This window comes from Schistocerca nitens, chromosome 5 (assembly GCF_023898315.1).
Source record: "Schistocerca nitens isolate TAMUIC-IGC-003100 chromosome 5, iqSchNite1.1, whole genome shotgun sequence".
NCBI classification, from domain to species: Eukaryota; Metazoa; Arthropoda; class Insecta; order Orthoptera; family Acrididae; genus Schistocerca; species Schistocerca nitens.
In genome coordinates this window covers 483391078-483405711 of record NC_064618.1, presented here as the reverse complement: position 1 = coordinate 483405711, position 14634 = coordinate 483391078, and the positions used below count along the sequence as shown (strand labels likewise).

The 14634-nt window shown below is 39.0% G+C and overlaps 1 protein-coding gene across 1 annotated transcript in view; it reads right to left on the bottom strand.

Annotated features, from left to right (window-relative positions):
• The window catches only part of LOC126260543 (E3 ubiquitin-protein ligase MYCBP2-like), an 831093-nt gene that overhangs the window by 702711 nt on the left and 113748 nt on the right, over nt 1–14634 (bottom strand). Inside the window, exons 11-12 of the mRNA XM_049957878.1 lie at nt 2035–2187; nt 1646–1853 (exon numbers count right to left, since the gene is read on the bottom strand). Of these exons, the coding sequence (XP_049813835.1) occupies nt 1646–1853; nt 2035–2187 (361 nt within the window). The remainder of the gene's footprint in view (nt 1–1645; nt 1854–2034; nt 2188–14634) is intronic.

Sequence of the window (14634 nt, the reverse complement as noted above, 5' to 3'; positions counted from 1 at the left end):
TATTTCTCTCAGTTTTCATATCAGACAGGACATTTGTGAGGTCTTTTTACAGACTTGATTGACACGTTATTCCCAACTGAGTCTAGCATCAATATGTATTCCTAAAAGTTTGACACATGTATTTTCTATCTCCTTAGTCAAGCTGAACATAAGGTTTCGAGTTTTGTTTATATTACGAAGTTTATTGGCTGCAAACCAGTTCAGTGCAGAGTCAAGAGTTTCTTGCAAGATCTTATTAAGACTTGGGATGTCATGATGCGAAGAAAGTAAAGCTGAATCATCAACATTGCAGATTACAGACTGTGATACACAATAGGGCAGGTCATTGATAGCCACAATGAAAAAAAGGGGGGAGGGCAGGGGGGGGGGGGCAAGGACCGAGCCCTGTGGTACACCTGTGCCGATTTCTACTAAGGGGGGAATGTCTATTTCTAAGACAAACAGTCTTCTGTTGGTCAGGTAGGAAGAAGTTACCGCCAACATAGATTTCTGTAGACCACAATACTCCAATTTTGTCAGTAATATGTTACAAGGAATGCAGTCAAAAGTTTCACTTAAATTTCACAAAACAAGAGACACCATCTTCTTATTTTTGAACGCAGTTAAAGTTTGGTCAACAATTTCTGGAACAGCTGGAGTATTATTTTCACATGGCTGAAATCCATATTGACTGTTGGATAAAATGGCATGATTTTCAAAGTAATTACTTAACTGAATGTACACTAGTGACTCAAATATTTTTGAGAGTATTGGCACAATAGAAAACAGTTTTCATAAAATGTAACAGAATATTGTATGGATGCATTTTATTTATCACCCAAGTGGTGTGTGCACTGCATACCTCCTTAGCCCTCATTCTGGTTGCTGCCCAACAGGCTGAACTGTAAATGAATAGTTTTGGCTAGGCTAGCAAGGTTCTGAGAGGAACCACTATGTAATCCTTTATTGTTGTTCAGTAACTATAATCAGGAAAAGGTTATGTAATGTGAATAAATATATTCAAATCAACAGTTTTTTCATATACTTCCTACCGGATACTCTTAAGAAACAAACATATTGTAATTATGTATTTGCCACTGTTGTGTCACTCTTGAGATTATACCAACCAAAATAAACAAGAAAAATATGTCATTAATTATTTATACGAGGATGGATCAAACTTATCTAACAGCAGAGACACTGAGCAACAGAAAGGTGTGTAAAAAGGCACAGGGATTCACTAAGCTATCAACACGAATTTTGTTTGGAAACTTGGCAGTTTATTCTCCTCCTCTACCAGTGTGTGTGTGTGTGTGTGTGTGTGTGTAACACATTTCGATTTTTCCTTTGAACACAGTTCCTTGTCCGGTGAAGTAGAAAGTCTATGATATATCACAGTGACAATTTTTCAAAGAAGTAAATAGTTACAATCATAATGGTAATAATAGTAATAATAATAATATGAAGACTACAGTTTGTTCTGACAAATTAACTTCACACATATCTTACACAGTTACTCTCATCATTTCCCTTCTGTCAACTTCTAACACTTAAGCTTTTTGCCATGGTAATTCAAATAACTTGTATTGCTATCAATAGTTAGACCCTTTGGTTTTTTATAGTGTATGAAAAGTACACTGCATTAGCACTTAGAAGTAGTACTTACTGTCCAGGATTACGGTCAGGCCGTATGCTGCTCAAACAGCCGATGCTGTACCCAGTACATTCACGGCACACTGTGCATACCATGCACTGATCGTGTTTCCATTTGTGTGTACCTGGAGGGCACATAAGCTCTTGTGCATCTTCCCAATCCAGATCATCTTCATCCACTTCCTCTTCTGCTGCTGTCTCCATAGCTGTCACCATTGGAACTGTGAAAACAGCAAAAAATACAACTATAAAATAAAAGTCCATTACACATTAGGAACTGATATCTTACTTCTGAAGATAAAGTAACTGACTAGCAGCATTCACCATAAATCTTTTCTCATACATTCACCATATGGAAAAGAGACAAGCGCATATACACCTTGGTCATGTATGGAAACTCACCTTCCTTAACTTGGGCAGCAAAATCACGACCACACTGGCCTTTGTTATTTATTCCAAATGTGTAAATGTGGCCTTTGTTTGTTAATACAACAGCATGTGCTTTACCTAAGGCCACTTGAGTTACGTGCACATCCTTCAGTTCTGTAACAAGTCCTTGAACAAAAGAAATTTAATATTTACAAATGAAAGTATTTCTTGATATGAAAATACATGTAGAGCGTCCTAGGCGAAATAAAAACACTAGAAGAAGTACAGCTAACAACTTACCCTATAGCTGGGGTGCTGAGCGATTGACAGTCTTGTACACAAGACTGCAAACATTGCTGAGCTATCAGACAGTATTCTCCTTCCAACACAACTAATACGCATTCACATAAATTTCAAAAGGTATAAACAAAAATGAGGATAGGCAAGCACTCGCCTGTTGCTGAGTGATGTGTCATACATGAACAGAAAGGTGGTTGTCATATATAAACAGAAAAGAGTTAATTGAGGACATGGTTGTGTTTTTCAAGGATTGAGTAATACTGAATGATAGTAGTTCTGATTATTGTCTGGTTCACAGTGGTAACAGATTTGTTAGTGTCACAGGAAGAAATGACACAGAAAATCAATTTCTTGGCTAGCTAGTAAGGATATTTTCTATATGTAAATGGTTTGACTAGTTTATCAGCAGCTACAGATAACTTTGCCTCCCCTTACTCCATCCATGGTCAGCACATCATACCCCCTCCAAGTTGTCACATCTGTTTCTTCTCTCCCAATATCCATCAACCAAGACAAACAGTCATGAGCATGTTTGGATGCCTGTGTGACTAAGTTTACACACTTAAATAGGAAAATGACTGCTAACTTGAAAGTTCCTTAAATGCTCTGTAGAATGGTGTCTGTTTGTTTACCAAGTATCAAACAGTTATGTATGAGCAGTTGCCTTTTCTCATACATGCTTATTCATTCTTATTCTAGAATTTCCATTCCTGTAAAATAAAAGTGTGGGCTTTCACAGCTTCTCTGTCACAAATAATATTGGTAAGTCTAATTCATGTACATGTGTGCCCTCCCCACTTTCACCCCATCCCCCCTTCCCCCCCCACACACACACACTAAAAAATTAGCTAGGCTAGTCAGCAGATGTGGTTAACTGGCAAATAAATACAAGACTCCAATTACTGCATTTCCTCTGTTTAACTCCAGTACTACTGAAGGAGGCAATGCGCAAGCTGGGGGAAACTTAAAGAGAAAGAAGGCAGTGATCATTTGATAGCTGGCCAGCAAATAAAGAGTTATCGTTCAGTGTGTTTGAAATGGGCGACTCTGGTTCTGTCAAAGGAAGCTATGAGAATATGGAGGAGGTGCCCATTTGACAATAAAGAGCAAGTGGAATTTCACGCTGTATGTTGTGTACTTGCAAACTGGAAAAGTACTTTTTCTGAGAACATTATACTGCTTGTAATCATAAAATAATTTATGTTTCACAGTATCAAAATTATGTAATTGCTAGATTATGAATCCAAAGGTCTGGGGATCAATCCTTATTTGTTCTAAATACTTACTCTATTAATAATCATTCCTTTTGCCTCTTGCAATGATTTCAGGATGAAAATAGCTTTCCATATTTACGTCAAAATGATATGTACGATGTGTAGCAGTTGTTTTGAAAAATGAAGAACCAATTTTTTTCCTTTGCAGAAAGAATTATTATTTATGACATGAGAGTCACTGCACATTTGATGTCAGTAACATATTTCATTTTAATACAATTTCCAGAGCCAATAATTATTTTTCCTTGTCACATTGAAAAACATGTGAACCCAGCTTTGCAAGAAAGCAACAACAGTTCCACACCACTGTGTTCATCCAAGATTGTGCAACACCACATGTCACTTGTCAGGTAAAAGGTTTGCTTCAAGAAACATTCAGTATCAACTGCATCATCTCTAGGCAATTTCAAGACGTGTGCCTTCTGAGATCCTCTAACATAAACCCATGTGACTACTGGTTGTGTGGATATCTGAAAGATGGCGTCTATTGGAATATCTGAACTCTTCCTGATCTGAAGGATATCACACAATGACATATCACTCTGATTACATCGGGTATGCTACAAGCAGCTGTAGAGCATGCTGTGTTGTGGATACAACATGTTTCTGTGTCAGGAGACCATTTTCAACACACGTTAACTTGTAACTATGTCCTAACAAACATGGCAGAACCATTGTTACCATATGTGTGATCATTTCTCCCATTTTTCTGTATCTGCACCACTTTCTGACTGCCTACGGTGCCATATTTTAACCTGGTGGCAGAAAGTGGAACTATTATTTTTCACCATATTCCAGGAGTGTAGTGATTAATGAACATACCTAAGATCTTTCAGCATCCTGCGATGTACGAGGTGTGGCTAGAAAAAAACCGGACTAGTACTGGTGAAACAATAAAACGAATGCAATAAGGCTGAAAGTCACATATCCTGTCACGTGACTCTCGCTCCGCCTACTGCTTGAGTTTCATCTGCCTCCTGCACTCAGTCTGCCCGTGGCGTCTGTTTTAAGTAGTTGACGTTTTGTCTGTGCGTCGGAAAATGTTGAGTGTACAGAAAGAACAGCGTGTTAACATCAAATTTTGTTTCAAACTAGGAAAATCTGCAAGTGAAACGTTTGTAATGTTACAACAAGTGTACGGCGATGATTGTTTATCGCGAACACAAGTGTTTGAGTGGTTTAAACGATTTAAAGATGGCCGCGAAGACACCAGTGATGACACTCGCACTGGCAGACCATTGTCAGCAAAAACTGATGCAAACATTGAAAAAATCGGTAAACTTGTTCGACACTTTCCTTGTCAACTCCTGTTAACTCAGACACTGCTCTGATTGTTAAACGGCGATCTTGTCGAACAAGTTTACCGATTTTTTCAATGTTTGCATCAGTTTTTGCTGACAATGGTCTGCCAGTGCGAGTGTCATCACTGGTGTCTTCGCGGCCATCTTTAAATCGTTTAAACCACTCAAACACTTGTGTTCGCGATAAACAATCATCGCCGTACACTTGTTGTAACATTACAAACGTTTCACTTGCAGATTTTCCTAGTTTGAAACAAAATTTGATGTTAACACGTTGTTCTTTCTGTACACTCAACATTTTCCGACGCACAGACAAAACGTCAACTACTTAAAACAGACGCCACGGGCAGACTGAGTGCAGGAGGCAGATGAAACTCGAGCAGTAGGCGGAGCGAGAGTCACGTGACAGGCCACGCGACTTTCAGCCTTATTGCATTCGTTTTATTGTTTCACCAGTACTAGTCCGGTTTTTTTCTAGCCACACCTCGTATACAGCCTGCACTGCAGCACTTGGATCACAGTCAGTTTAATTATAACCACCTAGTACGTATGAACTGCCCCAATTTAAACAAACTCATTGCAAACGTGAGTGGTGTAGACACTAGTGTCAGTGGCAATGAAAAATAGCTACGTACACTAAAATTTAACAAGGCTTCAGAGACTGATGAAATTGCTGTCAGATTCTACACAGAATTTGCAGCTGAGTTAATTCTAATTATAATCCAAGTTTTGAATAGCCATTGGCCCAAAACACGTACACACTTTGGAGCAGGTTTTAATTAAATGTAATACTTATCTTGAAGTGTGTGGTTACTACTAAGTCTCATTCATTCCAGAGTATTCAGCAACATGTAAAAAGACAGAAAAATCTCTTCACAATTTAGAAACACAAGTATTACAGTAAGAGTACAGTATTTGCTATGTCCTCTCGGGTCCACCTAACATATTTTGAGTAAACAATGAACTTGGTCTTACACGGAATAGAGAGAGTACTCTTCAACTCTAACTTATACTTTCTTTATTGTAAGGTACTGATGGTTTGAGAGATAACATGTATGATTTAAATTTTTTTCACGGAAACAATAATTTCTCCCTTTATAGCATTTATATTCTCTACAATAGCTGCTTGCTGATTCCCACAAGCTGATAAGGGAGAAACTAACCTCACAATGATTACCCTCTTCGAATTCATCCTTGCATCTATATTCTCCCTCTTCAATGGTGACTATTATGAACAAACAGATGGCTTTGTTACAGGTTGTAGCAAACTTATGCAAGAGGATTTCACAGAAAAAGCTATGGAGAAAGCTTTAACAGATAAACTGATGACACATTTGTAGTGTGGCCACATGTGAGTGAAAGGTTTCAAGTGTTTCTCCAATATCTGAGCTCCCTGCATTGTAGCATCAAATTCACTATGGAGAGGGAAGACAATGGCAAACTCTGTTGGATGATCTAGTCAAGTGCAAAGTGGATGGCACGATGGAACACAGTGTGTGCAGCAGGCAAGCCACTAACACTGATGTGTGTCTACCACACACAATATTTCATGCAAATGTGGTAAGGCACGTGTCAGGGACACTGCACAGGCAATTGAATAAAGGTGCTACGAGCACAGGAAAAACACCGTACTCAAGCAACAAACAACATCTGTGGTTGTGGAACATTGTATAACTTCAGGGGATTCAATAAAATATGAACAAGTGGAAGTGATCAGACAGATCTTATAATTTTGGGATTGTGTTCTAAAGGAGCCTGTTGAAATATAAATGGGCAACAACTGTGTAGAGACAGTGGCTTCATTCTAAGTGAAGCGCCCGAAAACCTCAAACCACACACACACACACACACACACACACACACACACACACACACACACACTCTCTCTCTCTCTCTCTCTATATCTCTCTCTCTCTCTCTCTCTCTCTCTCTCTCTAAGTAAGGCATGGGACCCAGTGCTCAGCCAACTGAAGTCACAATGTCAGCTGAGAATGACTTCTGCACCTGACGGGGATAGAGGAAGGACTGAGGGACTGGGGCTCAAGACCAGCACTCTGCACTCACATCTTACCCACAAACTCAATCCAATATGGCATGCAGCTGGGTAGTGAGGGAAGGGGTGGAAAGCAATAAGAATATAAAGGTGTGATGGAAAAAAATTCACTGAATGCAAGTCTTATTGCAGTCGATGCTACATTGGGCGACTCGTGTGCTGGTGATGATGATGAAATGATGATGAGGATAACACAACACCCAGTCCACAAGCGGAGAAAATCTCCAACCCAGCCAGGAATCGAACCCGGGCCTGCTGCATGGGAGGCATGCACATTACCAGTCAGCTAAGCAGGCAGATGGTGTGATGGATAGACATCTGCACTCTGCAAACCACTATGAAGTGCATGGCAGATGGTATGTTCCATTGTACCAGTTATTAGCATTTTTCCCATTCCTTTCTTGTATGGAATGGTTGTTTAAATGCTTATATGTATGCAATTAACCTAATCTTGTCTTCACTATCCTTATGGGAGCAATAGATTGGGGGTTGTAGTACAGAATTGTCATTTAAAGAAGATTCTTGAAATTTTGTAAGTTGGCTTTCTTGGGATAGTTTACACCTATCTTCAAGAGTCTGCCAGTTCAGGTTCTTCAGCATCTCTGTGACACTCTCCCATGGATCAAACAAACATTTAGCTACTTGTCCTGCCCTTCTTTGTATATGTTCAATATCCCCTGTTAGACCTACTTCGTACGGGGCCCAAACACTTGAGAAATAGTCTAGGATTGGTGGCACGAGTGATCTGCAACCAATTTCCTTTGTAGACTAGTTGCATTTTCCCAGTATTCTATCAATAAACCAAAGTCTACTACCAGCTTTATCCATGATAGTTCCATTTCATGTTCCTACTGAGAGTTACACCCAGGTATTTGTATGAGTTTACCAATTTCAACTGTGGTTCGGTGACATTATAGTAGTAGGATACTAGATTTTTTTTGTTTTGTGACATGCACAATTTTACATTCCTGAACATTTAAAGTGAATTGCCAATCTTTGCACCACTTTGAAATCTTTCCAAGATCTGACTGAATATTTGGGCACCTTTTTTCAGACAGTACTTCATTAATAGATAACTGCTTTATCTGCAAAAAGTCTGAGGCTATTATTAACATTATCCAAAGGTCATTAATATACAACGTGAACAGCAATGGTCCCAGCACACATTCCTGGGGCACACCCATAGTTATTTCTGTGGTGTCACTGCTAGACACCACACTTGCTAGGTGGTAGCTTTAAATCGGCCGCGGTCCATTAGTACATGTCGGACCCGCGTGTCGCCACTGTCAGGATCGCAGACCGAGCGCCACCACAAGGCAGGTCTCGAGAGACGTACTAGCACTCGCCCCAGTTGTACGACGACGTTGCTAGTGACTACACTGACGAAGCCTTTCTCTCATTTGCCGAGAGACAGTTAGAATAGCCTTCAGCTAAGTTAATGGCTACGACCTAGCAAGGCGCCATTTGTACCATTGCATGTATCATCAAGAATGCTGTATACCAAAGGACAATATAAAAGTTAAGTGTTCTAGTAGCTACGTTCTTTTCTTTATCACATTCATTACGAATCCTGTTACAGACTTAACGCCAGACGGCGTGAGTTGACACGTGCCCTTTCGGCTACTTCACTGTGGACTGGCTGCCTTAACAGTCCACTACAATTTCTACATCTGCTGATGATTCTCCATTCAAGATACCTTGCTGAATCCTTCCTGCCATAAAATCCTCAATCCAGCCACAAATTTTGCTTGATATCCCATATGATCACACTTTTAAAAATAAGTGTATGTGATACTGAGTCAAATGCTTTTCAGAAATAATGAAATACTGCATCTACATGATTGTCTTGACTTAAAGTTTTCAGTATTTCATGGAAGAAAAGTGAGAGTTGGATTTCACACCATTTATTTTTGCAGAATACATGCTGCTTGCCATAGAGGAGGCCATTCTGTTCAAAATATTTCATTATGTTTGAGCTCAGAGTACATTTTAAGATACTACAAAAAATCAATGACAAGGATATCGAACAGTAATTTTGTGGATCACTTCAAACATCCTTATGGCAAACGTATGTGACTCGTGCTTTCTTCCAACTCCATTAAATGAGGGGCTAACTCAGCTGCAAATCCAATATAAAATCTGATAGGGATTCCAATGGGCCCTGGAGCTTTGTTCAATATTTATGATTTCAGCTGTTTCTCAATACCACTGACACTGACACTTCACTCATCTTTTCAGTGGTACAATGATTAAATTGGGCCAATTCTCCTGTGTTTTCCTTTGTGAAGAAACATTTGAAAACAGAGATACGCACTTCTGCCTTTGCTTCACTACCCTCAATTTCACTTCCTGTCTCATCCGCAAGTGACTAGACACTAACTTTGGAGCGACTAACAGCCTTTTCATACAATATTCTGCTACAGTAGTCAATTGAAGGCTTTATGAATCACTCTCTTGACAGTCAATCACATTTCATCCAGCATCTTTCATTATCTATAGTTCTGTGCATTGTTTTATACCTATTATGCAGTAGTCTCTGCTTCTTTAGAAGTTTCTTTACAGTGGCTGCATACAATGGAGGGTCCCTCCCATATGAACTGTTTCACCAGTACATGGTCATCTATTCTTTTAAACTCCAGCCCCAGCTCCTCTACATGTTCCCACTCTGTGCTAGAACTTTCATGTTCCTCACTGAGATATGAAACTACTGCTCTTTTATGAAGTTCGTTGAATTACCCTTTGTAATTTGGTAATCATTGTTGCTACAACTGTCTCATGCTCACTGATACCACTTTTGATGTGGACAACCTCAAAGATATCAATTGCCGTCAGATCTAATATAGTTTCATCAAGAGTGGGATTCCAAATCATATGTTCTAGGTAGTTTTCACAGAAGGCATTTACTGAGGTTTTCTCTAAAGTTTTCAGTTAATCAGGAGGAAAATTTGAAGAAGATGTGAAGTGCAACAAGAAAATGTTCTATAAAATGATGAAAAATAAAAGGAAGGCTTCTGCTGTTGTTGTTGTTGTGGTCTTCAGTCCTGAGATTGGTTTGATGCAGCTTTTATTTATTTATTTGTCCCGTAGATCAAATCAGTACAATGGCTTGTACAACTGATATGGGATAAGTCAATACAAATATACAGTTTACAGGAGTAAACTGCTCTCCACACTACTCTATCTTGTGCAAGCTTCTTCATCTCCCAGTACCAACTGCAACCTACATCCTTCTGAATCTGCTTAGTGTATTCATCTCTTGGTCTCCCTCTACGATTTTTACCCTCCACGCTGCCCTCCAATACTAAATTGATGATCCCTTGATGCCTCAGAACATGTCCTACCAACCAATCCCTTCTTCTAGTCAAGTTGTGCCACAAACTCCTCTTCTCCCTGATTCAATACCTCCTCATTAGTTATGTGATCTACCCATCTAATCTTCAGCATTCTTCTGTAGTACCACATTTCAAAAGCTTCTATTCTCTTCTTGTCCTAACTATTTATCGTCCACGTTTCACTTCCATACATGGCTACACTCCATATAAATACTTTCAGAAACGACTTCCTGACACTTAAATCTATACTCGATGTTAACAAATTTCTCTTCTTCAGAAACGATTTCCTTGCCATTGCCAGTCTACATTTTATATCCTCTCTACTTCGACCATCATCAGTTATTTTGCTCCCTAAATAGCAAAACTCCTTTACTACTTTAAGTGTCTCATTTCCTAATCTAATCCCCTCAGCATCACCCGATTTAATTCGACTTCATTCCATTATCCTCGTTTTGCTTTTGTTGATGTTCATCTTATATCCTCCTTTCAAGACACTGTCCATTCCGTTCAACTGCTCTTCCAAGTCCTTTGCTGTCTCTGACATAATTACAATGTCATTGGCTAACCTCAAAGTTTTTATTTCTTCTCCATGGATTTTAATACCTACTCCAAATTTTTCTTACTGCTTGCTCATATACAGACTGAATAACATCGAGGAGAGGCTACAAACCTGTCTCACTCCCTTCCCAACCACTGCTTCCCTTTCATGCCCCTCGACACTCATAACTGCCACCTGGTTTCTGTGCAAATTGTAAATAGCCTTTCGCTCCCTGTGTTTTACCCCTGCCACTTTCGGAATTTGAAAGTGTGTATTCCATTCAACATTGTCAAAAGCTTCCTCTAAGTCTACAAATGCTAGAAATGTAGGTTTGCTCTTCCTTAACCTATTTTATAAGATAAGTCGTAGGGTCAGTATTGCCTCACGTGTTCCAATATTTCTTCGGAATCCAAACTGATCTTCCCCAAGGTCGGCTTCTACCAGTTTTTCCATTCGTCTGTAAAGAATTTGTGTCAATATTTTGCAGCCGTGGCTTATTAAACTGATAGTGTGGTAATTTTCACATCTGTCAACACCTGCTTTCTTTGGGATTGGAATTATTATAGTCTTCTCGGAGTCTGAGGATATTTCGCCTGTCTCATATGTCTTGCTCACCAGATGGTAGAGTTTTGTCAGGACTGGCACTCCCAAGGCTGTCAGTAGTTCTAATGGACTGTTGTCTACTCCCGGGGCCGTGTTTTGGCTTAAGTACATCACCTTTGTATTGAACCTCTATATACTCCTTCCACCTTTCTGCTTTCCCTTTTCTGCTTAGAACTGGTTTTCCATCTGAGCTCTTGATATTCATACAAGTGGTTCTCTTTTCTCCAAAGGTCTCTTTAATTTTTTCTGTACGCAGTATCTACCTTACCCCTAGTGAAATAAGCCTCTACATATTTACATTTGTCCTCTAGCCATCCCTGCACTTTTGCACTTACTGTCTATCTCATTTTTGAGAGGTTTGTATTCCTACTTCTGCTTCTGAAGTACCAGTAAAGATGGAAACAGAGGATAGGAGTGTAATTGAAGATCTAAGTAATATAAAAGATCTCTGGAAAGAACATTTTAAGAAACTGTTAAACGCTGAGGAGCAGGTACACAAGGACACAACAAATAATGGAGAAATTGAGAGAAGTTGGGAAGCACAATTAGGATAAATTACATGGGAAGAAATGGAGATAGCTGTGAAGAAGATGAATGGGGGGAAAGCCCCAGCACCTGATGAAGTATCAGAGGACATGATAAGAGCAGCAGGTCCCATGGGAATGCAGTCGCTTCATAGCAAAAAAAAAAAAAATAAATAAATAAATAAATAAATAAATAAATAAATAAATATTCTTTGTAAAAACTACAGAGGAATAACCCTTATGAGTCATACAGCCAAGATTTGTGAAATAATTTTACTAAATTGAATAAGTGAAAAGATAGAAAAGGAGCTGAGTGAAGAACAGCATGGGTTTAAGAAAGGATAAATGATTGACCTGATATTTTCTATCTGTCAACTGATGGAAAAAAGTTGGGAGTATAACAAAAGGGTGATAATGGTTTTTATAGACATAGAAAAGGCATATGACTCAGTTAACAGGGAAAGACTCTGGGAAGAAATGAAGAAGATAAATATAGAAGATGGATACATTAATTTAATAAAGACAATGTACAGAGGGCACAACTGTAGAATTAGAACACCACTGGGGAACTCTGAATATTTCGAAATAAGAAAAGGACTTAAATGAAGGAAGTATTTTATCTCCTGTACTTTCTAATGTTGTGATGGAGGAAATGAATAGGACAGTTAAAGATATAGTAAAAGAAAAAGACAAAAAGATGATGTTTGCAGATGATATGGTAATATGGGGCGATAAAGAGGTGATGTAGAGTTACAACTTGATGCATGGAAGGAAATAATGAAAAGGTATGGATTAAAAATAAATAAGATAAGAGTGAAGTAAAGGTATTTGGGAGAGACAAAGGGATCAACAGAAATATCACTTTGAATGGAGAACGCCTCAAAGTGGTAGACAGTTTCACTTATTTAGGGAGTGAAATATCTAGTGATGGAAGAATAACCAACTAAATTAATAGGAGGCTACAGAAGGGAGGCAATTGCTAACATACAATAAAACACCTGATTTGGAGTAAGCAAGTTTCAGAAAAAGCAAAACTTCTTATGTATAAGAGTTATTACTTCCTTATTGTCACCTTTGAAGGAGAAACATGAACAATGACAGAAAGGGACTGGAGCAGACTGCAAGCAGGGAAAATGAAATTTCTCAGAGCAGTTAAGGGAAAAACAAGAATGGACAGAGTAAGGAATGTAGATATTAAAAATGACCTTAAACAACGAAGTATGAGAGAAGAAATTGAAAAAAAAAGAGAGATTAAGATGGTACAGGCGTGTTAAGAGGATGCATGGGCAGAGACTCCCCAAAATTATGGAAGAACTAAAGATGGATGGAAAAAGACGTAGAGGATGCCCAAGAACATGGTGGAAAATGGAAGTGAGAATATCTGTGGAAAGGAGAGGTATCACCTGGCAGCAAGTGGAGCAAGAAAAGTGGTGGGAGGACTGAGCCAAATGCAGCACCCAGACCCAGCAGTAGCAGAGCGGGATCTGGATATAGATAGATAGGAGGAGAATTTGGAGGTCGATAGAAGGATCCAATCACAATTTTGTGCCCACTCCTGACACTTAGTCTTGCTGAAACAATCTCACATGCTGCTTTAATTTATATTGCAGTGGATCTTGTCTACTGTGAGAAATACACCACCTTCATTTCCCATTAGACTATCTTTTTGATATACACTTAAATTTTCCCCAGAAATCTCACTGTTATCAACTTAATGTTTTAACCATGTCAGCCTCATAGCTTTTCAGGTGTGTTTCAAACTCTGGCACTTTATTACGAATGCTTTGGCACTCAACTATTAGGATTTTAATACTCTCACCTCTGGAGGGCATTTCATTGGATCTTATACTAATACTTTCGGGTTTCCTCCAGCTGTCTTTATCTGGACTGGATGAAGAATCACCTAATCTAAAAAAACCTTGTGTGCACCCCACACACACAGTCAGTTACCTGGGTAGCTGCATATGTAGTGAACAAATTCATTGTACAGGTATCTCCTGAAGATGTTGGTAAGGTATGCTTTTGAAATATCATGTTACATAACCATCTGCACCTGGCTGAACACCAAAGATCAATACAAACAAATTAATTTTGTCTTCTAGTTGACAACAATACAGACATTTACATTGCAGCACATTGTCTTTTGGAAAGCAATTGTAAACTACACCATTGGTTCTGAGTCCAGTGTTATTGTTCTTAATAAAAGCACAATAAAACGGATTTTGATTAACTTTATTTGCTAAAAGTCTATAAAGTGTACAAGTTCATAAAAAATAATTTAGTACTGCAATACTTCACAGGTTACGAACTACAAAGAAGCCAATGTAAAATGATAATAACCTCTGGAAGTAGTGCAGGAAGCTTTGTCTCTTCACACAGGTGACTAAACGCATATATTTTTCCACTAGTTTTAGTCACCCTTTGTACCATAGTAATCATGCCACTAGAACATCCTCATGGTCTCTGATACTAGTTTCAATACGCACACCTTCAAAGATGTCAGTATTTGTTGGCTTTAGATGTTATACATTTCCATCATGAGTTGGGTTGTTTTGAGGGCGGAGACCAGACAGCGAGGTCATTGGTCTCAGCAGATTAGGGAAGGGCAGGGAAGGAAGTCAGCGTGCCCTTTCAAAGGAACCATCCTGGCATTTGTCTGGAGCGATTTAGGGAAATCACGGAAAACCTAAATCAGGATGGCCGCACGT